The following is a 25,591-nucleotide window of genomic DNA, read 5'->3' as shown; positions in this document are numbered from 1 at the left end:
TGAGAAGCTTTGATCTCTATCTTTTCCTAGTGATTATTGGTTCCGTTCTATCACAGAATGGCGGGTACTAACATCAACGATCTATCTTTGCAAGATGATGACGACGAAGGAGGGTTTTGTTTCAATGTGGAGGATGAAGGAACGGAGGCGGGTGATCTTCGGTTGTGCCAAGTAGGAAGATTCTTATGAGACAAACCAATCCATATTATGTCCATGAAGAAGAGAGTGGCGGATATGTGGCGTTCGGTCAAGGGGGTCATCATAAAGAAGGCCATGGAAGGTTTGTTTTTGTTTCAATTTTCTCATAAGCTTGATATGGAGGCAGCGCTGAAAGGAGGACCGTGGACATTTGGAAGTCACTTGCTGATCATTGAGAGAGTCCAGATAGGTATCCAAATCGAAAATATTCCGTTGTTTCATGTTGAATTTTGGGTGCAGATTCATAATCTCCCTGCAGGCCTCATGTTGGAGAAAGTGGGCAAAGCCATTGCTAATTATATTGGCACATTTGTGGAATACGATAAGAATAACAACTCAAGCTTCTAAAGGAAGTATATACGACTGAGAGTGAAAGTGGATGTCCGACAACCATTAAAGAAGAATACGAGAGTCAAAAACAAAGGTGGAGGGTGTACCGTTATGTTTAAGTATGAAAACCTAGGACTTTTTTGTTTTGTTTGTGGAATTTTGGGACACTCGGAACAAAAGTGTGAAGTTTGATTCGCAATGCAAGAGGACGATGGTTTTAGAGGATGGTCAAATGAGATAAGGGTGGAAAATAGAAGATTCAATAGTGCATCAAATTCCAAGTGGCTGAAAGAAGAGAATATGGGTGCAAAGCAGTCTGTTGGACAGGATAGTGTGGCGCGTGAATAGTACTCCCAGGATGTCGCGTCAGACACTCATGCTACGCAGGTAGGGACCCACAAGGAGATGGCTATTGGTGAAGGATCAATAAACATGGCACATGATTACACAGATTCTGCATTAAAGCGTCACATCAACCCATCAATGCAAATTAGTAATATGGAGAAAACAGATCCGATGCGCAATAATTCCTTTGTGTTTGCGGAAGGAATCTTTGGAGACAGGCAGGCAAGACAATCATGCATATTTAATAGCAATGTTCCCCCAAATCCTAATGCTGGTGACGTCACGGTTCAATGGTTGTCTAACCCTCCCCCACGTTTGGAACAAAACTCTAACGGCCCACCAATGTTGAACCAACCAATCACAAGCCCATATTATCCCACCATGCAAAAACAAGATACTTCTCAGCAAAACCAATTGTTTTTTCCCAGCCCAAAGTCGTGAATAAGCCTCACAGTGCTAGTAGTCCATAAATTCAGAAAACCAGTAACTTGAACACCAGACCCCATAAATTTAAACCAAAAATTACTGCTCCAAAAATTACCACCAGTAACCAAGTTAGTCAACACCCATCTCACACTCCTAAAGTTGTTATCCCACATTTGAACGTTGCCTTCCAACCATCCTAGCCTGAAGGTATTGACGGCGACTATGGCGAAAATCAGTTGGAACGAAAAAGACGCAGAGAGCAAGTATCCAGCAGTAGCACAGAAAATGTTCAACCGTCCCAGTCTTTTTTATCGGAAGGTCCTGGCAGCCAGGACTGTCGGGACAAATGAAGATTCTCAGCTGGAATTTTCGGGGCCTGAGCAACCCGCGTGCAATTCTGAATTTGCGACAGCTAGCTCAAAAACATCGTCCTGATGTTTTATTTCTGTCGGAAACATTATCGAAGAAGCAGAAACTTGAAAGTATCCTTGTTATGTTGAAATTTGACTCTTGTTTATCGGTTGATGTCGTCGGAAGAAGCGGTGGTTTGGCGGTGTTGTGGAGGGACTCTGCTAATTGCAGAATTGTCAATTTCTCTAGGAATTATGTGAATATATTGGTTGAGGATGAGATGAAAGGAGTATGGCGGCTTACTTGTTACTATGGCTATCCGGAGAGAAACCATAGAAGAGAGGCATGGAATATGCTTCGTGAGCTTAGAGATTTGTCGCATGAGTCGTGGTGTGTCATTGGTGATTTTAATGACTTGCTTTCACAACATGATAAAATCGGTATCCACCAACATTCCAACTGGTTATGCGCAGGTTTTCGGGAAGCTGTTACAGATTGTAATTTGTTAGATATGCCGTTGGAAGGTCACCCTTTTACATGGATTAAAAGTCGAGGCTCTGATCATGTCATCGAAGAACGATTAGATCGAGCTCTCGTGACGCAAGATTGGTTGGATATTTTTCCGGAAGCTAAGCTCCTTAATCTACTGGCCTCGCATTCAGACCATAGTCCCATTCTTTTGCACTGCGACCCGATTAATCGGAATCAACTGAGGAAGTATTCTTTCAAATTCGAGAACGCTTGGCTAAAAAATGATGAACTGGAAGATGTGGTAAAGAGAGGTTGGCATGCTGCTAATAACAATGGGGTGCTGAACCGAATAAGTAACTGTGCGAAGGAGTTAGCTAGCTAGAATAAGGTGAATGGAAAAGAACAGCGCTACACTCTGTCACTTTATATGGCAGCCATGGAAGTGGCGAGATCGACTAATGACGAAGGGGCAGTAGCTAGATTTATTGAGGCACAAAGGGAGTATAATAAAATTTTGATTCAGGAGGAGATTTTTTGGAAACAAAGAGCTAAAATGCATTGGCTACAATATGGCGACTCGAATACTAAGTTTTTCCATAGGTCAGCTACTGTTCGGAAGAGATTCAAGAGAATAGATTCGCTTATGGATGATACAGGGGCCTTGGTAAAAGATCAAGAGGATCTAAGTCGTATCGCAAAGTTGTATTTTGAAGAACTGTTTATTGCTAAGCAGGGGCTGTATGAGCCGGTCTTGAATTGTGTTCAGCCGGTTATTTCTCAGGATGACAATAGCAAGTTGATCTCTCATATTACCAAAGCAGAATTATATGAAGATCTTACTCAGATGCACCCGGAAAAGTCTCCGGGTCCCGACGGGTTTAACCCGACATTCTATCATCACTTTTGGTATTTGTGTGGTGATGATATCTTTCATGCAGTGACTACGCGGATGGCCATGGGTTTCTTCCCACTTGAACTTAATGAGACTAACATATGTCTTATACCTAAATGTGCTAATCCTAAGGATATGAAGGATCTCAGGCCCATCTCTCTTTGTAATGTTGTTTACAAGTTAATTTCCAAGTTACTTGCCAATCCGTTGAAGGTGGTATTAGATAAGTGTGTTTCGGAGGAGCAATCTTATTTCATTGAAGGGAGGTCCATTCTTGACAACGCTATGGTAGCTACTGAAATTATTCATGCGTTGAAAAGAAAGACGAGTGGTAACATGGCTAATCTGGCGCTAAAGGTTGATATTAGTAAAGCTTAAGATAGAGTCGACTGGGGATTTCTGAGAGAGATTATGTTGCGCATGGGGTTTAATGAGAGATGGATTCATTGGTTGTTGATGTGAGTAACTTTGGTGCATTATTTGGTGCTCGTTAATTCGGATAGAGTCGGACCCATTTTTCCTGGAAGGGGATTGAGACAAGGCGATCCTTTATCACCTTATCTGTTTATTCTTATTTCCGAAGGCCTTTCTGCTCTCATTAAAAGAGCCGTTTTACGCGGAGATCTTCACGGAGCACATATATGCAGGGGCACCGAGTGTGTCTCACTTGCTTTTTGCTGACGATTGTTTTCTATTTTGCAGGGAAAATCTTATGGAGGTGTCTAACCTTATGGAGATTCTTAAAATTTATGCTGAGACGACGGGTCAAGTGATTAACCTTTCTAAATCCGAAGTGTTTTTCAGTCGTAACCTGAGTGGGCCAGCCCAAGAGGATATAGCCAAAGTGATGGGGGTGAGACGTGTTATAGGAACAGGGACATATTTGGGTCTACCGTCAATGATTGGTAGAAGTAAGAAGGCGGTGTTCTCTTTTATTAAGGACCGAATATGGAGAAGAATCAATTCTTGGAGTGGTAGGTCTTTGTCTAAAGCGGGGAAATAGGTTATGATTAAAGCAGTGCTTCAGTCGATTCCGGCTTATATTATGAGTATCTACTTGATTCTGGATGGGGTGGTGAATGATATTGAAAAAATGCTTAACTCGTTTTGGTGGGGGGGAGGTCGTAATAATAAAGGTATAAGGTGGCTGACTTGGGAGAGAATGACTATGTTGAAGAAGAAAGGTTTGGGATTTAGGGATTTCAAAGCTTTCAATATGGCTATGGTGGCAAAACAAGTTTGGAATTTTTTGGCGAAACCCAATTCTCTTGTATCTAGAATCTTCAAAGCAAGGTACTTTCCTCACTCATCTTATCTAGATTCAAAGGTTGGCAACAATCCGAGTTTTGTTTGGCGTAGTTTGTGGAAAGCTAAGGAGGTGTTAAAGGTTGGGAGTAGGTGGAGTATAGGGGATGGAAATAGTATTAAGGTTATGCATGAACCATGGCTTCGGGAGAAAGGGATTCGGTGGGTTAGAGGGCCACAAAATCAAGATGTGCATGAACTCTATGTTAAGGATCTCTTTCTCCCCAACGTCAAACAATGGGATGTGGGGAAGGTGACTAATCTTTTTGATCATGTGGGGGCTGAATCTATTCTTAAAGTACCTTTGGTGGAGGAGGTCAAGGAGGATAGGCTGGTTTGGCAAGAGGAGCAAAATGGTGAATATAGTGTGAAATCGGGTTATAGGATTTGGAGAGAGATGCAAAGTAGTACTCGGTATCTTGGGGTGGAGGGTAATTAGAAGAATTTGTGGAGCATATCTGCTCCTTCTAGAGCGAAGCATCTTTTATGGCGAATTTGTAGAGGTTGCCTTCCAACTCGTACAAAGTTGCAACAACACCATGTACTTTGTCCTTCTCTTTGCCCTTGGTGTGAATTAGAGGAAGAGGATGAGTGGCACATTTTTTTGGTTGTATTTCTACGGGTCAAAGTTGGCGGGCAGCAGGTTTGTCTTCTTTAATTGACACTCGTTTACATTCTTTTCATGATGCTAAGTCAATTATTTTTGACATCTGTAGTCGTGAGGACCGTAGGGATGCAGGAAGATTTGCGGTCATGCTTGAGGCTCTTTGGAGAAGTAGGAATAATGTGGTGTGGCAGGATAGTCGAGAAGACGCGATAAGAATTGGCTTACAATCCTATCACAATTGGTATGATTGGTTTCAAGCCAAAGAGGAGTCTGTGGTGTGCGATAATAATAATAATAATTCGGTTGTTTGGATTCCACCTATGGTTAATCGGGTGAAGTGCAATGTTGATGCAGGTTTTAATAATGTTCGTGGATCTACTGATAGAGGGTGGTGCTTTAGGGATCATTTGGGAAGATTCATCAGTGTAGGTGCTTCGTGGGATGAGGGACTTTTGTCTGTTTTTGAAGCCGAAGCCATTGCTCTAAAGGAAGCTATCCAGCATGCTATCTCCTCCCAATTTTCTCATGTTATCTTTGAAAGTGATTGCCAGGTTATTGTCAATTCTATCCATACTAAGCATGTCAGATCCTCTGAATTTAGTTTTATCATTAAGTCTATTCAGAATTTGTTATGTTGTTTTCCGAACTTTGAGGTTAAGTTCATTAAGCGCCAAGCGAATTCGGTTGCCCATACGTTAGCTAAGGCGGCCAATTCTTGGACTAGGCGTAGTTTCTTTAATATGATACCTCCTTGTATTGAATGATGTTTGATAAATGAAATGTGTTAAGTTTGCTTTTGTAAGAAAAAAAACTTCCAGAATTAGTTTTAGGTTTACTATTCAGTTCATTTATTTCTTCTGCAATTGGTTTGTTTTCCGAGAGATAAAAAGCAAAAGCCTACCGGTCTGTGGAGGATTTACATTTGATACTCAAAGCACATTTCAATCTTCATTTTAATTTCCAGGTTTTTATTTACATGCTTTTTCCATTAACTTACGTATCTGATAACATGCTTGAGTTTATGATGATTATCATTATTATTCTGGATTTGTTATTAATATCATGTATGGCTAAACATATTAATACCGGTATGTGACGCTACTGCGAAAAATGGATCAGAGTCGCCACTAATATATTTATCCCAAAAGGGAAAGGAATACTAGGAAACCTAACTCGAAATAAGGACAAGGTCTTTCGACCAGAGAACAAGGTACGGGAGTCGGTTATGCAAGGGGAAGGTGTTAGCACCCCTCACGCCCATCGTACTCGATGGTATCCACCTATGTTTGTTTCTATCTAAAGGGTGTCTAATGTCTAAACCTAAATGCGAATGAATGCAAAAGAAATATGGGGAAAATAAGGAATTATTTACAAGTGTGCTCGCTTAGGCCCCGCGACCCAATGCGTACGTATCCCTTACCAGGAATCAGAGCTACCGTAGTTCGGCTCAAAAGTTTCCATTTGTTTTGTGTTTTTTAGTTGAACAGAGGTTAAGGTCATAATCCACGATGCTCGACCTTTGGGGACTTACACGCTGTAGCGGTAAAAATATACTCGAGCATTTTCGCGCGCTCGAAGTACAACAGAGTCGCCACCGAAATTTATTTATTCCAAGAAGGAAAGGGAAAATATTGATAAAACCCACAAAGAGAAAAGAAAAGGATAAGATGGTCATCGCAACCAAATTAGGGTTCGGGAGTCGGTTAAGCAAGGGGAAGGTATTGGCACCCCTCACCTCCATCGTACTCGATGGGACCCATTTAGTTAGTTTCGTGTTTGAGTGTTAGCGTGATGTTTGTGTTCTTTAGCTTATTAATCGAGAAAAGGTAAAAGAAAGAATTTTTAGGGTTTTTATTGTTATGAAGAAAAAGAAAAGATTTTTTATTATTATGCTCGCCAAGACGTTTGTATCTTGTGCATACGTATTCCCTAGTGCAATGGGAAAGTCAGAGCAATCGTAGTTCGGGCGAAGAACCACGATAGTTTGTTGGTTGATTTTAGCGAGAAGTACTCGATCGCTTTAAATGGAAACAATACTACGCGCACATGGATATGAGATCACTACAAGAATGGATGACTAAATCAAGAGTAAGACGAAATTTTGGCCATCATCGCATTCAAGTGGAAGATATTCGATCTTCACATGTGAAAGTATGTTCGCATTCGAACTTGACAAAGTGTCTCGTTTATGAAAGGAGTTTTAAAATGGTAAGGAGATATTTGTGGACGTTTAGTAAAGGATTGATCATAGGTGTTAACCTAGCGCGTCTTTACCCAAGGTATTCAACAGGAGCGAGCCCCATTGTCACTTGTTGTCCTTGTTTATTAATGTGTTTTAATTCAGAGGATCAAGGTATTCAAGAGGTGTTCACTTCTTTTCACTCGATCTTTCGGTTTGATTAATGTGTTTTGATTCATAGGATCAAGGTATTCAACAGGTGTTCACTTCTTGTCACTTGATCACTTTGATTTGATTAATGTATTTTAATTCAAAAGATCAATGTATTCAAAAGGTGTTCACTTCTTGTCACTTGATCATTTTGATTTGATTAATGTATTTTAATTCAAAAGATCAAGGAATTCAAGAGGTGTTCACTTCTTGTCACTTGATCATTTTGATTTGATTAATGTATTTTAATTCAAAAGATCAAGGTATTCAAGAGGTGTTCACTTCTTGTCACTTGATCACTTTGATTTGATTAATGTATTTTAATTCAAAAGATCAAGGTATTCAAGAGGTGTACACTTCTTGTCACTCGATCTTTCGGTCTGGTTTAAAGAAAATTTAAAAGAAGAAACTCGACGTTTGATCGAGAAATTATTTGACGACTTGGCGTTGGACCAAGGTTTATTGATTTTTTTTTATTTGAGATTAATTTAATGTTTTTGGTATTTTTAATAATAAGAAAATAAAAAGAAATCTACTTAAAAGACATGTTTTTTTTAAATATTTTTATAACATTTTTTGAACAAATAGAACAAATAAATAATAAAACAAGAAACTAAAACAATTTAAACAAATAACACTCAAGAGAGATTTAAATAGAAGGCCATTGGGCTCAAAGAAGAAGGCCCACAAACACATTAAGAACCAACAACAAGGGGTGCAAATGTAATTCAGTTGGGCTCAACAGGATACATGCCCAAATTTATTTAACTACCTGCCTAGTAAGAAAGCGGGTGTGTCTGCGCTGAGGGTGTATACATAGTAAAATGATTTGGGTCCTTAAGCAGCTAAAGCCCAACATCACTTATAAAGAAGAATCCTAAAACTCTGAAGAGGATTCCGCCTCCCTCTCTTGGAACTCACGCTCAGTCTCCTTCTCAATCTAATCTCTCCCACCTAACTTCTTCTATCTTAAACCCTCACGGTAATCTCTCTCAAGTGAACTACAACAACAATGGCATAAAAACAGTGACCTCTCAATTGCTCTTTCTCTCTCGCCGTAAAAACAACAACAACGAATCTCTCGCGTCTCTCACGATCTATCTCAATCTCTCTGTGCAAACAACATCAATCTCGGGTTTTTCTCGGTTATCTCTCGCCTATGTCTCAATCAAACAAACAACATGTTCAAAAGCAAGAACCCTAAAGCAATTCAACAATGATTTTCTGAGATAATTTACAAACATATTCATGGGACCAGAAGAGGAAAAAACGACATTAAATCAAAGGTGAACGAAAAGAAGATTCAAACCCAGGTATGTTCTTGATCTTCTCAGCTTTTTTTCTCTATGAACCTCTTTTTGTTTGTATACCTTCTTTTTCGCTTCTGAATCTATGCGTCTTCTGTGTGTTTGCTGAGTATTGTTGAAGGTGTAGCGGGTGTATGGTGTGTTTTCTGGGTTGGTGTGTTATTGCGGTTCAGAGGTTTATGTGCAGATGAGGTTCACAAATCTGTTCTTCTATGTTGGCCGTGAATGAGGGTTATGTGGAAGGTGTAATATGTTTAGGTTGCAGGGCGTGAGTTATGGTTGCTGAGTATTGGGTGAGTGGTTGAAGCTTTGAGGCTGAGGTTTGAGGATGTTGGAGTGATATTTGAGCAGAGTTTTGAGATAGATTTTCGTTCCTCCCTATTTGTGTGAATTAAGGGTTGTTTATATAGGGAGGAAATTAGGGTTTTGATGAGAATTTGAGGGGGGAAATTGGGAGATTTTTGAACTTTTATGGTATACTATTTTTGTGTTTTGCAAAATGCAGGTTTGTTATGGCAACCTTGATGAAATATTTGGCTTGTTCTGTATGGCTTGTAGCAGCAAGTTTTGGACAGCAATGAGGTGCAGCAACTTTGGACCGTTGTGACTGAATTTGGAGCAGAAATTTTGGACCGATGTGCAAGAATGCAGGTTGTACCAGAAGCATGCTTTGGACTATTTTTTTCTCTTATTTTTTTGTAAATAAAAAATGTAAAAATGGGCCTAACTTGGGCTTAAACTATTCATAAGAAAATAAAGGACTTAAACTTTCTTTTAGTTATTTTAATAACAAACTAAAATGAAAAGAAAAAGTACTAATAACAATAAATAATCTAAATGATCTAAAACTAATAAAACCTAAAGAGATAAAACACACATTTTTGACATCTCTTTTTTTTTTTCAAAGTAATAATGATACAAAAAAGAATAAAAAAAAACTATGGAGAGTCTAAACAAAACTCCGAAACAATGGTAACTAGAATAAAAATATATATAAAGATGTGAAATGCAATATATTTTTGTTGACTTTAATAAAAGTCTAAATTTTCAAATATGCAACGATACGACGATATAATGCAAACGAAATATGTGGGTCAAAAATGGGGTGCGACACACGCCTATTTTTGGAAAGGATTTAACTTGTTCTTAGCAGCAGAATGAACTTGGGTTTGTGTCTTTTATTGTAATTCCATGATGACAAAACCCTCTACAAGGCTTTGCATCACTTCCTTACTTTGTTTTAAGTCTGAGCCCTTATTAAGCATTTTTTGAGTATTTTTGATTGGTGTTTTTTAAGGGGATTTATTTGTGACTTAGATCATACCAAAAAAGAGTTTTTTTTGAATATTTAGAGAATACACATCGAGGTCTACACCACAATCGTTTCTCTAAATAGCGGTTAAGAAATACACCGAGGCCTACGCCTCAATCATTTCTCTCCCGCTAAGTAGAAAAGAAATACACCGGGGCCTACGCCCCAATCATTTCTTTCCTACTATGAAAAAAATAGTAGCGGTATGATCCTCGTCGGTATTCATTAGATTTTTGAAGGTTGAAAAGAAAAAAGAAATGAGAAAGGGGAACTAACCTATTTTCTACTCTAATTGTCATTTACAAGACTAATCCTAATTAAGACTAAACTAACATCTAAGGGGAACTAACTAAGAAGAAAGTTGTTTAAGTTGACTAAAATCAACTTTACCAACTAGGGGCGTTTTTGGTATTTTACAAAGTATTGAAAAATATTATAAAAAAAAAGAATTGAAATCTAAACTAAAAATGAAAATATTCACAAACAATTTTTGTATTCTTTTATTACTTCAAAGCTATTAAAACTAAAAGTACTAATTATTATCTATGTATGAACCAACCAAAACTCGAAAAAATCACCAATTAAAAATCTAAAAGAAACTAAGTATTTCCTAAAATTCCAATTAGTCAAGAAACTATTTTTTATCAATTTTTATTTAGGCAAAAATCAGAAAAAAAAATAACTATTTTTATCTGTTTTTTTATTACCAGCAGGGGGGTGAATTAGCAATTTCAAAATGGACTAAAGTTGTGTTAAAAGTAATCTGGGCCGAAACAGGGGAGTGGGAATAACAAGGGCGCTCAGGCCCAGTCCAGAACATGGTGGTGTGTTAGTGAAGCATGGGTGTGGTTCAGAAAGATGGCAAGGCCCATGTAGCATAGGGCCCAACGTTCCACAAGCCATCTTTTATTCTATTTTCTATTTCATTTTATCAATGGCTCAGCAGGTGATTTATTGTGGAAACGTGACATGAAAATATGGTGGACTAATATCAATGGGTCAAGTAATCACTTAAGTCACATAAAGACAAAATACCATTTCAGCCAATTAGAGCCCAACACGTCACTTTCCAATCATTAGAATAAAACAAAGTCACAAAAGAATGGGAAAGTAGACAAATGAAGGCCTGCCACGTATGCCAGTAAACTAAAAAAACAAAAGAAGACGCAGACGCCGGAGCCGGAACTCCGGTCGTCTTCTCCGGCCACCCTCACGGCGGAGGCTCATCATATTTTCCCCGAAATTCAAAAACCGAACACTTTCCCATTCGAAATTCGACGTAGAATCCGAATATGGAATTATCTTTATCTGATTCTTCTTCTAACATGCAAACCGATCATGATTTTTAAAACCCTAACTAACAAAAACTCCATTAAAATACAGGCTAAGCACAGCAACATGACTCTTACAACACATATCACTCAAACATATCATCATTGCATTCAAACAATCACTATATCAAGGAAAACAGAACAAGTTCAAAATTCACGTGTAAGTTGCATCACATACATTGCAAACATGATGATATTAACTTTAGCATATGCTTCTATTCTGCAAGTTAAACGAAAACTCACCTGAAGCGAATCTTGAGCGAGTCTTCGGAGAATTTCAACTTTCTACTTTGTGAATCCGGATCTTGAAGGTGATGATGATGTTAAGCCTCAGCACTTGTTCTGACTTGTTTGAAGTGATAGAGAGAGCATGAAACTTGATCTGAGTTTGCAGGTGGCAGGTGGTTTGTGGTGGTTGAAGGTGGTGGATGATAATGGAGATTGAAGGTTATAGATGATAGTGGAGGTTGGAGAGCAAGGTTGTTACAAATCGGTTGTGGATGAAAAGTTTGTTACACTTTTCTATGGAGGTTAGAGAGAGAGTGAGGATGGGGGAAGAGAGAAGAGTGACGAGAGTATGGAGAGAATGGTGAGAGAGAGAAGAGGTTTGTGAAACTGAAAAAGAAAAAATGAGGCGTGTTCGAATGAAAGTAGAGAGTTTCTGTTTTATATGGAGATGTATGGTATACGGAGTGTTATCATGGTGAGGCTGCAGCTTAGCATTTTCTTTTTCAAACTTAATGAGCAAAGAGTTTGGTTATTTTAGTAGCATGGCTCCCCTTGCTTTTCATGCACACAGTATTTCCTTTCCTCTTTCGGTAACAATGCTACAGCACTTTACATGTGGTTTCTTTTGCATGACACTTGTAGTATAATGTTGAATTGCTTGTATTTTTGTTCAGCTCTTGTTTAGCTAAATGGTGCAATAAGTCAAAACCGTGGCACACTGTTAGTACTGCAGCATATTGTTTTCAGTCCCTCACATTGTGCGAATCTGAATACACAATGCCGTTCGAGTTGCTCACCTATCATGCGTATAGCTTCTTCAACAATGAAGCATATGTGATATGACACACTCTTGGTATCACGATAGAGCTGACGCGACATATTACATTCCCCATATTAGAAAAGCATTGAGATCGCGCCCGGAACTTCCGTTAAAATCTCCTCGACTTCACATCATCAAACTGACAACACTAAGAAACTTTATCATGTTTCGTTAATTTGGACAAGGATGAATTCAACTTCCGCCTTTTATATCTCCGGATTCACGCAATTCTTGGAGTCGATTCCTTCTACGAAGTTACACGTTGCAATGAGATGAACGACCTTGTTGTTGAACTTGTCTCGAGAAAATGGCTAGAACGTCGTATATCTCCTTCCAAAGTCAGGCTCCTGGATTGATTCATAAAACTTTTAGCAGAATGTAAAACCCACCGCGCCTAACGAGACATCGACTTCTCTCTTCTTTATCTCTTGATTCGAGCTCCGTTTGAACTCGATTCTTTTTACAAGGTTGTAACCAGAAGTGAAGAGAACAACTTTGCAGTTGAACTCGTCTTAAATCGGAACCTGGATCGATACGAAAATTAACCTCAAAGTTACACACTCGGGCACTCGTAAGACTGCTTTGAATTCTGCCAATCGTTAGGCGCAGCGAATCTTTCGGAACACCAACTTTCAGGCTTTGTATCTTTGCATCCAAACATTTTTTGACGAAACTTATTCCTACAAAGTCCTAGACTACCACGAAATAAGAAACTTTGCAGTTGACCTCGATCGGAAATAATGCTTGCGCCTGTACCGAAAACGAGCTCAAAGTCAGCTGTCCGGCCACGTCATGATTCATCCAGAATTTCACTATGCGCCTAGCAGCATTTCTTGATGGATCACTAACTTGCCATGCGTGTATCTTTTGATCCACACCTTTATCGAAGAAACTTCTAACTGCAAAGTTTTAGTGTGCCATGGGATGAACAACATCGTAGCTATCCCTGATCTGAGATAATGCCTGCAACCATGTGAAAAGTGAGATCAAAGTCAACTGCTTGACTATTCTCAATCTTTTTTCCAGAATTTTTGAGTATTGGAGATTCTCCAGCATTGAACCATGATTTTCCTGGATTCATATCTTTCGATCCAAGGCTCGAATCAAGAAACTTCCAACTACAAAAATATAGTATACCACGAGATGCACACTTTTACTCTTGGACTTATTCTGAAATCATGCCTCAATCCATATGCAACATGAGCTTGAAGTCGGCTACACAACCATTTCCAAATTCACTAAAAATTCTCTAAGTCCACAACCCTTCCCTTTTTAGCAATTCACATTTCAACTAACATCCATTTTTAGTAAGTATTGGTTAATCATTGATTTTAATCATTTCCATGATATTTTCTTTGACCAATTTTCACCTTACTTTTGACCAAAATCCCGAAAAGTCAACTGTTGACTTTTTGATCTAGATGAAATCCTTGATCAATGAACTTCTAATTGCACTCCAATCAATAACCAGCTAATGAAATCAACTGAGTATTTTCATATGAAATCTCATAACACCTCATGCCATATAATCAGCTCCCGATTAAATGTTGACCAAAAAGTCAACTGCGTTGACTTTGATCAAAAATCCTAATATAGGGAGACCAGATGAACTTGGAACTTATACCCTCCACTCAATGCCTTGAATTGAAGATTATGAAATCCTGATTTCCTGAGGATACTGGTGAAGGTATATCAATCAGATGAAACCCCAAATGTTGTTCTTTCAATCCAGAATTTCACAATAGAAGCCTTTTTCTTGTCAACTTTTGAACAATAACAATGATATTAATGCATGCATTGGATCATGACCTATATGAAATATGCACATGAATGGAATGTGGAAGCCAATTAGGAATAAATATATGGGCAAATTTTGGGGTGCAACAGTATGTAATCTTAAACCGAAAGAATTCGGTAACGAATTGGCACAAATTTATTTTACAAATCAACTCTTTTTCCTGGTTCGAATCTTAAAGTTAACATTAAAATTGTTTTATTACGAGAGTAAAAGACAATATAGAGTTTAAAATTAATAAAACGACAGTTTGAAATTTTAACTGGACAGTAAGAATGAAATGTTAATTTTGAATACAGCGAGAGCACTTTAAAATTAACTGAACACAATTTGTTTTCAAAAAGTATTTTTAGGATTATTTATGACACATTGAGAGCGATCATTTAGGACTAATTATATAGTTGGAATCAATAAACACGAGAGTGTGAGACTAAGATTTTTAAACCGATAGTTTTCACTGAAAGAAGTCTTGTGACATTTCGAAACAGTGCCAATAAATTAATGAATACCTGAAGTTAGATACTTACATACAGGTGTTTCCCCATAATTAATTTTAGACTTTATTAAATTACTTCGCTCCCCGTATTTCGTTAACCGAAAATCATTAGCCTTAGATTTACACCGCGACATTAGATAACGGTAGGTTGATTTTTAGTCCTTTGGGTTCGATAATCTTTAAAGCTACGCGATACGACTGTGTACTTGCAGTCACGAATCTATAGACATACTAAGTCGCGATCAAGTTTTTGGTGCCGTTGCTGGGGACTAATTTAGTCAATATCGTAACTGCGCTGTTGCACCGTATAGACTAAGGAAACACTTTCCCTTTCTTTGAACGTTTGTATGCCAAATACTCGTTTACAAGGAGAGGAATTAATACAACAAAATCAAACGTTTTGTTAACGTAAGACGTCGAATCCACGAACTTCCCGAAGTAGACCCGATCCCAATTCTCGAAGAGTTGATTCCCACTCCTGAAGAACCAACTCCAAAACTAGACATGGCTGAACTAGTTAATCGTCCTCTTAAGGATTACGCTGCCCCTTCTCGAGCTGAACCGCACTCGAGTATTGCTTCACCTGCCATCGAGGAATACAACTTCGAGCTTAAACCTTCATTTTTGCAAGGAGTGCAAGAAAATCAATTTTCTGGAAGCTCTATGGATGATCCAAATCTCCATTTATCCGTGTTCGTGCAATACGCCGACACTGTCAAGGATAACAACGTTAGTCCCGAAGCAATTCGATTACGTCTTTTTCCCTTCTCTCTAAGAGATAGAGAAAGAGCTTGGCTCCAATCCTTACCTTCGAATTCCATAACTACATGGAACGAACTGAAAAAAGTCTTCTAGGTAAGATATTTTCCACCTAGTAAAACTGCAATGCTGAGAGGCTAAATCAACAGTTTTACTCAAAAAGACAACGAATTACTCTTCAAAGCTTGGGAGAGATACAAGGATATGCTTAGACTCTGCCCACATCATGGACTCGAACCATGGTTAATCATTCACACCTTCTATGGTGGTCTCCTCTATAACACCAAATTATCTTTAGACGCTGCCGTTGGTGGTGCATTAATGGACAAACCCTATAATGAAGCTTATCAACTCATTGAAAACAAGGGGCAAAACCATTATCAATGGGGAGGAGAACGAGCCTCTGTGGAGAAACCTCAGGCTAAAGTAAGCATATACGAAGTCAGTGGCATAGACCATGTCAATGCTAAAGTAGACGCCCTAACTCAAAAGATTAAAAATCTATCTATGACTCCCGCGGCCATCGTGGCTACCGTAACTTCAAACTGCGAGATATGTGGAGTACTTGGACATATCGTTTCCGAATGCCAATTGCTAGTTGGAATTCCTCCTGACCAAATGAACTACGCTCAAGGAAACCCTTATTCTAAGACCTATAACCCAGGTTGGAAGAATCATCCAAATTTCTCCTATAAGAATAACAATGCGTTATCCGCACCTCAAGCACCTCCTGGTTTTCAAAAACCAAACCAAAGTGTACCTCAAGTCGCTCCTCAAGCACCTCGTAAGTCCAACCTAGAGATATTGATGGAGAACTTTGTTGCTACTCAAACATAACAAAATAAGGAGTTCATGAGCCAAAATGTACACACATCTGAATTAGTGAAACAATTAGCAACCAAAGTAGATGCCTTAGCTACACACAACAAAATGCTAGAAACTCAAATTTCCCAAGTAGCCCAACAACAAGCAACAATTGCCGCTCCAGCTGGAGTATTTCCTAGTCAACCACAACCTAACCCGAAGGGTCATGCTAATGCCATTACATTACGAAGTGGGACTGAATTAGATGGACCAATAGATCCAAGGATCCTAACTAAATCGATGTCCCAACGAAAGGAGAATGAAACCGAAAAGGCAAAAAGTAATGATGAATCGGATAAACCTACTGAGCCAGAAATCGTAGCTGGAGATGAAGCTAAAAAGGAAAAACCATATGTACCTCCACCACTATATAAGCCACCTATTCCATTTCCTCAAAGATTAGCTAAGTCTAAAACTGAAGGACAATTTAAGAAATTTGTAGAACTTCTGAAGCAATTAAACATAAAAATACCATTTACAGAAGCCATAACACAAATGCCATCTTATGCCAAATTTCTTAAAGATATACTATTTAATAAAAAGAAACTTAAGGACAATGAAACAGTGATGCTTACTGCAGAATGTAGCGCTATTATCCAAAACAATATGCAACCTAAGCTGAAAGACCCTGGTAGTTTCTCCATACCTTGTGTAATTGGAAAATTGGTCTTAGACAAAGCACTATGCGATTTAGGAGCTAGCGTAATTTTGACGCCCCTTTCAATCTGTGAAAAACTTCAATTAGGCGAACTAAGACCAACTAGAATGTCTTTACAATTAGCTGATCGCTCTATGAAATACCCTGTAGGTATGCTAGAAAACATTCATGTTAGGATAGGCCAATTTTACATTCTCACAAGTTTTATCATAATGGATATCCAAGAAGACTCTAACATTCCAATCATATTAGGAAGACCTTTCTTAGCCTCTGCTGGTGCCATCATCGATGTGAAACGAGGTAAATTGACTTTTGAAGTCGAAGAAGAGAAAATTGAATTCATTCTTTCTCAATTCCTTAAAGCCCCTGGTATAGTAGACACATGTTGTTTTATTGACATCATCGATGAATGTGTGAAGGAAATAAAGTCAAAACCACCAAAGGATACTGAAGTCTTAAGAATTCCGATACCGCCTATTTTCTAAGACGATAACTGGCGAGGGGAATACCAAGACAACCACTTAAGTGAATGTCTTGCACTGACTCCTGATTCTATACCTGTTGTAGAACTTAAAACATTACCGAGTGATCTAAGGTATGAATTCCTAGACGACGAACTTAAACGACCTGTCATAGTCAATTATGATTTATGACGAACCGAAACCGAAAAGCTACTCACTATCCTAAGAAAGTATCCAACCGCTTTAGGCTATAACATTTCTGATCTGAAAGGACTAAGTCCTTCTCTCTATATGCACCGCATTATGCTCGAGGAAGATTGCAAAACCTCTAGAGAGCATCAGATATGAATCAACCCCATTCTAAGCGATGTAGTTAAAAAGGAAATTCAAAAGTTGTTAGAAGCCGGAATCATATACCCTATATCCGATAGTAAATGGGTTAGTCCTGTTCATGTAGTACCAAAGAAAGGAGGAGTCCTCGTAGTCACTAACGCAAAAGGAGAATCTGTAGCACAACGTACTGAAACTGGATGGAAAATGTGCATCGACTATAGGAAGTTGAACAAAGCCACTCGCAAAGATCATTTCCCTTTACCTTTCATAGATCAAATGCTCGAGCGCTTGGCCAAACACTCCCATTTCTGTTATCTAGATGGGTACTCTGGATTTTTCCAAATTCCTATCCATCCCGATGACCAAGAGAAGACCACATTTATATGTCCTTATGGTACATTTTCTTATAGACGAATGCCTTTTGGACTTTGCAATGCACCTACAACCTTCCAGAGATGTATGATGGAAATCTTTGCTGATTTCTTGGATGGTATAATGGAAGTCTTTATGGATGACTTCTCTATCTGTGGAGGAAATTTTGAAGGATGTTTAGAAAATCTTGAAATGGTACTCAAATGATGCGTGAGCGTCAATCTAGTACTCAACTGGGAGAAATGCCACTTCATGGTCCGACAAGGGATTGTGATTGGACACGTTGTGTCCGACAGAGGAATTGAAGTGGATAAGGCAAAAATAGAAGTTATAGAAAATATTTAGCCACCTAAAATTGTAAGAGAAATAAGAAGCTTTCTAGGACATGCTAGTTTTTACCGACGTTTCATCAAAGATTTCTCTAAAATAACTAAGCCATTGACTGAACTGCTGATGAAAGATGTGGCATTCATCTTTGATGACAAATGTTCTGAAGTGTTTCATACACTTAAACAAGCATTAATCTCCGCACCAATTATGCAACCTCCAGATTGGAGTGAACCCTTTGAGATAATGTGCGACGCGAGTGATTATGCTGTAGGTGTCGTCTTAGGACAACGAAAAGATAAAAAACTCCATGTCATATACTATGCGAGTAGAACCCTAGACGAAGCCCAAATGAATTATGCCACAACAGAAAAGGAACTTTTAGCAGTTGTGTTTGCGTTAGGCAAATTCCGTTCCTACTTGGTGGGAGCCAAAATTATCATCTACACTAATCATGGCGCTATTAGATACCTTCTAACTAAGAAAGATGCTAAGCCTAGATTATTGAGATGGATTCTATTTCTTCAAGAATTTGATTTAGAAATCAAAGACAAAAAGGGAACCGAAAATGTCGTAGCCGATCACCTTTCTAGACTTGAAAATCTGAAAACCGAACAAGTACCAATCAATGACTATTTCCCATACGAAAAGCTTATAGCTCAATTGGACACCAATGAGATCGAACATTATCAAGCCAACAATTTAGTAGAAGTGGCATTAGCTCACTCTACTGCACCATGGTATGCTGATTTTGTAAATTACCTAGCTACTAGTGTCCTTCCACCTGATTTAACATACCAACAAAAGAAAAAGTTTTTCCATGGCCTTAAGCACTACTAATGGGATGTACCTCTCCTTTTTAAAAGGGGATCTGGTGGAATCTTCCGTCGTTACGTGCCCGAAGAGGAAATCGAAAGCATAATTGATCACTGCCATGCTGCCTCTTATGGAGGTCATTCAAGTACATCTAAAACTTGTGCTAAAATCCTACAATATGGCTTTTATTGGCTTAATCTATGGAAAGATGTGCACATCTCTGTTTTAAACTGTGACTGCTGCCAATGCACTTGAAACATCTCCCGACGCGATGAAATGCCTCAGAAAAGCATTATGGAAGTAGAAGTTTTCAATGTTTGGAGAATCGACTTCATAGGACCTTTTCCATCTTCTTTTGGTAATAAATACATACTCGTAGTTATCGATTACGTCTCTAAATGGATCAAGGCTATAGCCTCTCCAACAACATGAGTTGTAATCAAGCTTTTCAAGATAATAATCTTTCCAAGATTCGGTGTACCGAGACTCGTCATCAGTGACAGACCAACTTCATTTTTAAAATCTTAGAGAAACTCTTAGTGAAATATCGAGTTAAACACTGTAGCAACACCTTACCACCCACAAACGAGTGGCCAAGTCGAAGTCTCAAATAGGGAAATTAAGCAAATACTTGAGAAAACTGTTGCTACATCTAGGAAAGATTGGTCTTCTAAGTTACACAAAGCATTATGGGCATATAGGACAACTTCTAAAACACTGATAGGAATGACACCTTTCAAATTAGTCTATGGAAAATCCTGTCATCTTCCGGTGGAACTTGAGCAAAAAGCTTATTGGGCTATCAAGACTCTAAATTTAAACTACTCTGCTGCCGGAGAAAAGAGAATCCTCAATATCAACGAACTAGAAGAACTTAGACTAGACGCTTACGAGAATGCTAAGATCTACAAAGAGAGATCAAAAAAATGGCACGATAAGCGAATTTATAGGAAAGAATTCAACAAAGAAGACGTAGTACTCTTATTTAATTCTCGACTTAAACTTTTTCTCGAAAAACTATGTTCTAGGTGGTCTGGTCCTTTCGAAGTCACTAAGGTTTTTCCAAGTGGCGCCGTAGAAATTAAAAGTAAGTCTAGTAACCCATTTATCGTAAATGGGCAACGTTTGAAACACTACCATTGCATTGAAAACAAAGATTACTCCGCTAGTCTGAAGCTTTTACAACCACTGACTGAATCAAACGACTAATTGCTTACTAAAATTGTGTCGAACTTGCGACATTAAACAAAGCGCTTCGTGGGAGACAACCCACTGTTTTTATGTTTTTCTTTATCTTTAATTTTAAATTTTTTACGTTATTTTATTATTTAAAGTTTTTATTTTAATTTCATAATTTTTCTTATTTCTATTTTATTTTGTTTTTCTTATTTTTTTCCTTTTTATTTTACTCAAAGGAATTTGGCCATTGCTAACTGGTTATTTCTATGATTTACTCAAATTTCAGGCTAGTTTACCTTTTTTAACTAGTGACTAACTCTCATTATGGCAATAGTAGATTATATGAGTATCACTTTTAAGGGAAGAGGTCAGATAAGGAGGTTTGAGAGCTTAGTTGATAGAGAGATGACTCCCACTATTTATGCTGATGACCGTGCTATGAATGCCTTAGGCATTAGAGAGAGTGTCTTATACTCGCTGCACTAGATAGGTTGGGATGCTTCCCCCATTAGGAGGAGGTTTAGTACTTACCGTAGACTTACCCTCAAGTTCCTAAGTTCTTTGAACTATCTGCCTAACCATGGTTTAGGATTTAACCGTGGCTTGATCCGGTTTAGGTTGTTTGGTATTGATTACCGCTATACCCATAGCGAGTATGCTAACCTTTTAGGTTTTCCTAGTGGCCTTGATTTATTCACTGTCACCCAAAAGGAGTTTCTCCGACAGCGTTGTGGTGTCGTTTTGTTTACCTCCCCATTTCACTTGGGAGGACAGCACGCTAGACCCTTCACGCGGAATTTGGAAGGAGAATGCGCCCGTGGCGGGATGAATTTTGTTTCAGTTCTTCCTACGATATCACACGAACTTTTTAATTATCCTACGAGGAGGAAAGGGGAAAAAGATCTCAAATAAACCCTAGGAGTTTTCTAAGTGTGGGGATTCACCTAGACTATAAATTTTGGAGTCCGGGAGGTCGGTTATACATAGGGAAGAGTTTAAGCACCCTACATATCCGTAGTACTCTATGGGAACCTTCTCTGTGTCTATGTGTTTGTGTTTGTTGTTGATTATTGGGAAAGTTTCTCCTTTGTGTTAAGAGAAGGAATTGGATTGAATTGAAAAAGAAGACAGACTGACTATTTTTGGTTTTTTATTAGCTCGCTGAGATTCCTTGTGAACCTCGTGCCTACATATCCCTAATGGAAGTCAGAGCTTTTTGTAGTTCAGAGAACTAATTAGGGAAATTAATTATTTTTGGTGCCTTGCTTGAAGCTCAAGGTTGAAGCTTGAATTAAATCTCTGTTTACAGTAAAGAGACATGAAATCATCTCTACAGAGAGGTATTTCTACTATTCCACCACAAACATTTTAAAAGAGTGACAGAAAAGCTGAATTCATTTCATTAAGAGAGGGACCTTACTTGCATGTTTGCAAGTATGCCAGTCACGTGTCTCTTAAATGAAAGAAGGATTCTCATCCAAATTAGGGAATGTTTGCAAGTCTGAGGCTGACTCTAGTTAGGGAGACTCTATTTTGTGCCTTGTATGAAGCCCAAGGTTGTGGCTGACTCTTAGCTGGGGAAGTCATTATTTTCTGCCTTGTACAAAGCCCAAGGTTGTGACGGACTCTTAAAGAAACTGAATATGGATGACTCTTTGGGGAAAAGATCCTAGAGGTTAGGAATCTTTGACACAGGAAATGTGGTTTATCTGCCTTGTACAAAGCCCAGGGTTGTGGCTACTTGATGATGAAGGACTGACTGGGGAGACTCTATTATCTGCCTTGTACAAAGCCCAAGGTTGTGGCTGACTTTTTAGGGGTTTTACTCTGCTGGAGAGTTTTATCTTTTGAAAGTTTAATTTTTGGAAGCTAACCCTTTCCAGGGAATTTGGATTTAAAGGAGTGATTTTGAAGGCTGACCCTTTCCAGGGGTTTTTGTTAAAAATGAAGGAATGAATGGAGGCTGACCCTTTCTAGTGGTTTTTATGGCAGAAAGATTGTCTAGTTGAGACTTCTTGTTTAAAGCCCAAGATTAAGGCTGACACTGACTAAGGATAGATAACTATGGATCCTAGACTCTGCTAAGGAAGATTAATGAAGATAAGGGTGACAGAGACTGTCCATGTCTCTCATTCCAAAAGGTGTACTCAATATGAGATTGAGACATTCTTAGCTTGTTTAAAGTCTGGTTTAAAGAATGGAAGAAACTCACCAGGATAGGCTAAAAGGTGACTAAAGACCTGTTCCTATGTTTATAAGAAACCTGATGGGTCCTTGTATACAAGCTCAAGAGGAAGCTGAGAATGCTTTTAAGAAGCCTTTGGGTTCTTGTACAAAGCCCAAGAGGAGGCTATTCGAGGGTCATCGAGGGTCCTTGTTATAGGACAAGAGAAAGATATGTAGTTTTGAACTTATTTTGGCTCTAAGAAAATGGGTAAGAGGTTTCACCGGGAATAATTCCTCTTGGGTGGATGTATCCTATTTTGGGTTCTAAGGCTTTTTCAAGATGTTTCACCGGGAATAATTCATCTTGAGGGTTTGAACTTAAAGATCTCTAATTAGGAAAGAGCCTTCACCGGGAAGACATTCTCAATCCTAGGCCATAGTCCTATAATATATATATAGTTTAATTGTCCTAAGGTTTTACTCAGACGTAGTTCTAAACAAATATATACACAGCTTATATTTGACAGTAATTTAAATAAAGACTTTAAATTGAAAGCTATAAAGCCTAACCTGGATGGAGTGGAGGCCTTTGATGAAGTATATACAAAGCCTCACCAGCAATTTTGTTGTTTATTGATAACAATTGAATATTCATTATAAACAGTTAAAGGTTTTTGAAAACAGAAGAAGTGAAGATGGACATAGGTCACATAGGTATATGAAGAGTTTCACCGGGAATAATGCCCTTCAAATACCAGAAGAATGTTTTAAAAACAGAAAGAAGATTTTGTAAATACAGTTTTTGAAAACAAACTAAGAAAAGAAAAAGGTGTTGGGACTTACACTCTATTAGAGGCCCAAAGATTTTTATTTACTGTTTATGAGAAACAGTTGAAAGATTTGAAATGACACAAGGTTTTGTTGTCTGAAAACCTTGGTCGTCTGTTTAATTAAAGTTTGAAAACAGTTTTGAAAATTGACAAAATGTCAACTTAATTAGAGTTAAGACAAAGTCTATACCTAATTAAGACCTACATGATTAGGGTTTTATCACAAAAATATTTACAAGAGATTAGGTTTTGAAAATCAAGAGAAAACTATCTTTAAAGTATTTTAAAATACTTAAAAATATGTTATTTTAAACCTAATAAAAATATATCAAATAAATAATATTTTTGTGATTTTTTTTATTCTTCATAAAATAGATATGTTAAGTGTATAAAAAATAAAAAAGAAATGATTTAATTTGATTGGTTAATTTGTTGTGTGAAGTTGTAAAGAAAATGAAGAAGATTTGATGGAAAAAAATTTGTTTTGGCCTCACCATGGTTTGAACCCACGCCCCTGGAACCAGTACTCGAAACACACACCAACCAGCCAACGCGCCCTTGGTGTCATAGTGGTGACTTCAATGCTATACATATGTTGTATAAGTGCATAGAACGAAAAAAGAAAATAAAATCAAAAGGTCTGAGGCGAGGGGGATTCGAACCCCAGACCTTGGGCACGCGCTTCTCACAAACTCTCTTTACCACTGGGCTATAACGATGTAGTCGTTTATAAAACAACTACCATTCAAAATAAAATAAACTTTAACCCTGGATTTGAATTTTGCGCGCCACCACCATCTTCGTCTTCAACCTCAAGCTTCCATGAATTTAAAATTCCAACTCTCTCGTTTCTCAACCAAATCAAATGATGTAAACACCAAACTTGTTCTAATTTCTCTCACGATTTCAAATATGTAACTAATATGAATTTATATTAACTACATCTACTGAATTATCTAAAATACATGAAGAACCCTAAAATTTGAAAATTAAATTAAATGGCTATGTTGAAGTATAAATGACTGATGATAGAGGGTTTTTAATCCTCTGATGATGCTGAATGAAATGGTATCGAGTTTTAACAAAAAGAGTACACAAATTAAAGAGAGGGAGCTGAGAAACTTACCTCTGAAAATGGAGGTCGTGAGCTTGATGGAGAACCCCTGGGTTTGTATGGATGATCCTAAAAGCTTCCTGGTGACTCAATGATGCTATCTGAATGCTTATTATGAATTGAATGCCTTGGAAATTCTCTACTCGACACCTTCTATTTGAGCTTCAAGTGATCATGGAGGTTGGTGATTCTGTGGTTACAGATGTGCTGCAGGCATCTGGATAGCTTCACTACAACCTAAGGAATGTGTCTGGATGCTTGGACTAGCTTGATACCTTCTGAATTGCTCTATGGACCTCCAACTGCACGAGCCTCAAGATGGAAGCAACAATGGTGTTCTCCCACTTACAGAAGTGATCCAGATGCTTGGATCAACTCCAATGAACCTCCTTAAGATGTTGGAATGCTTACTTTCAAAAGAAGAGCCTTGGTTTGAAGAATGCGATTCTTCTTGCCAAAGAACTTTTGAAAACTATAAGCAAGCGGGAGAAATGGAGAAAGAAAGAAGTTATGGTTGCTTTTGTGTGTCTAATACTGAGGAATGAACTTGTATTTATAGGCAAAGATCTCTGTACAGATTGAGGAGAGTGAGCTTGCTTAGTGAGGTAGTTTTGGTTTCTTGGCCATGAAGAAATTCAAAGAATCTCCAAAATGCAATGATGGTAAAATCGAGATAGCTCCCTATCCATTGATCTTATCTGGTCTTGGGGAACATTTCTGATGCAAAGGAGTGTTCCAATTGGTTAGTGAGAAGATTCCTTTGATGATTCATCCATTTGCCATAAATTCTCAAAATGCAATCATTACATAATCACATGTTCTTGTTTTTGGGAATATTCTTCAATCCTCATGCCATGGTGGAAATGGATGTATGGTATCTCTAATGATGTATTATAGGTCATGTAGCATCAATTAGTAGAGCCATTTGCACAAATTTGCAAAGTTTCAAATTGTACATGACCTATAATTTCTCTTCATGAGGCCAACTTTGAACAAGCATAACTCCTAGCTCAAAATGAATTTGGAGAAGGTTGAGCACAATTTGGAAAGCCCTTAACATGTACTTCAATTCATTAGTTTGGAGTTTCTTCAAAATCTCTTGGGAAAAT

General features: G+C 38.2%; 2 protein-coding genes and 1 non-coding gene across 3 annotated transcripts; 2 read left to right on the top strand and 1 right to left on the bottom strand.

Moving 5' to 3' along the window:
- Positions 1-1,645: 1,645 nt before the first annotated feature.
- On the top strand, positions 1,646-2,503 carry LOC131642503 (uncharacterized). The gene has a single exon (XM_058912744.1). It carries the CDS (start codon positions 1,646-1,648, stop codon positions 2,501-2,503), a length of 858 nt encoding a protein of 285 aa, XP_058768727.1.
- Positions 2,504-15,488: 12,985 nt separating this feature from the next.
- On the bottom strand, positions 15,489-15,595 carry LOC131642505 (small nucleolar RNA R71). The gene has a single exon (XR_009295922.1). It is a non-coding gene; the product is annotated as a small nucleolar RNA R71 (small nucleolar RNA).
- An 871-nt stretch (positions 15,596-16,466) lies between these two features.
- Positions 16,467-17,369, top strand: LOC131642501 (uncharacterized). Its single transcript, XM_058912743.1, has one exon. It carries the CDS (start codon positions 16,467-16,469, stop codon positions 17,367-17,369), a length of 903 nt encoding a protein of 300 aa, XP_058768726.1.
- Positions 17,370-25,591: the final 8,222 nt, after the last annotated feature.

Source organism: Vicia villosa, unplaced genomic scaffold, assembly GCF_029867415.1.
Source record: "Vicia villosa cultivar HV-30 ecotype Madison, WI unplaced genomic scaffold, Vvil1.0 ctg.005138F_1_1, whole genome shotgun sequence".
Classification (NCBI taxonomy): domain Eukaryota; kingdom Viridiplantae; phylum Streptophyta; class Magnoliopsida; order Fabales; family Fabaceae; genus Vicia; species Vicia villosa.
The sequence above is the reverse complement of the archived record's forward strand: the minus strand, read 5'-3'. Positions and strand labels throughout refer to the sequence as shown.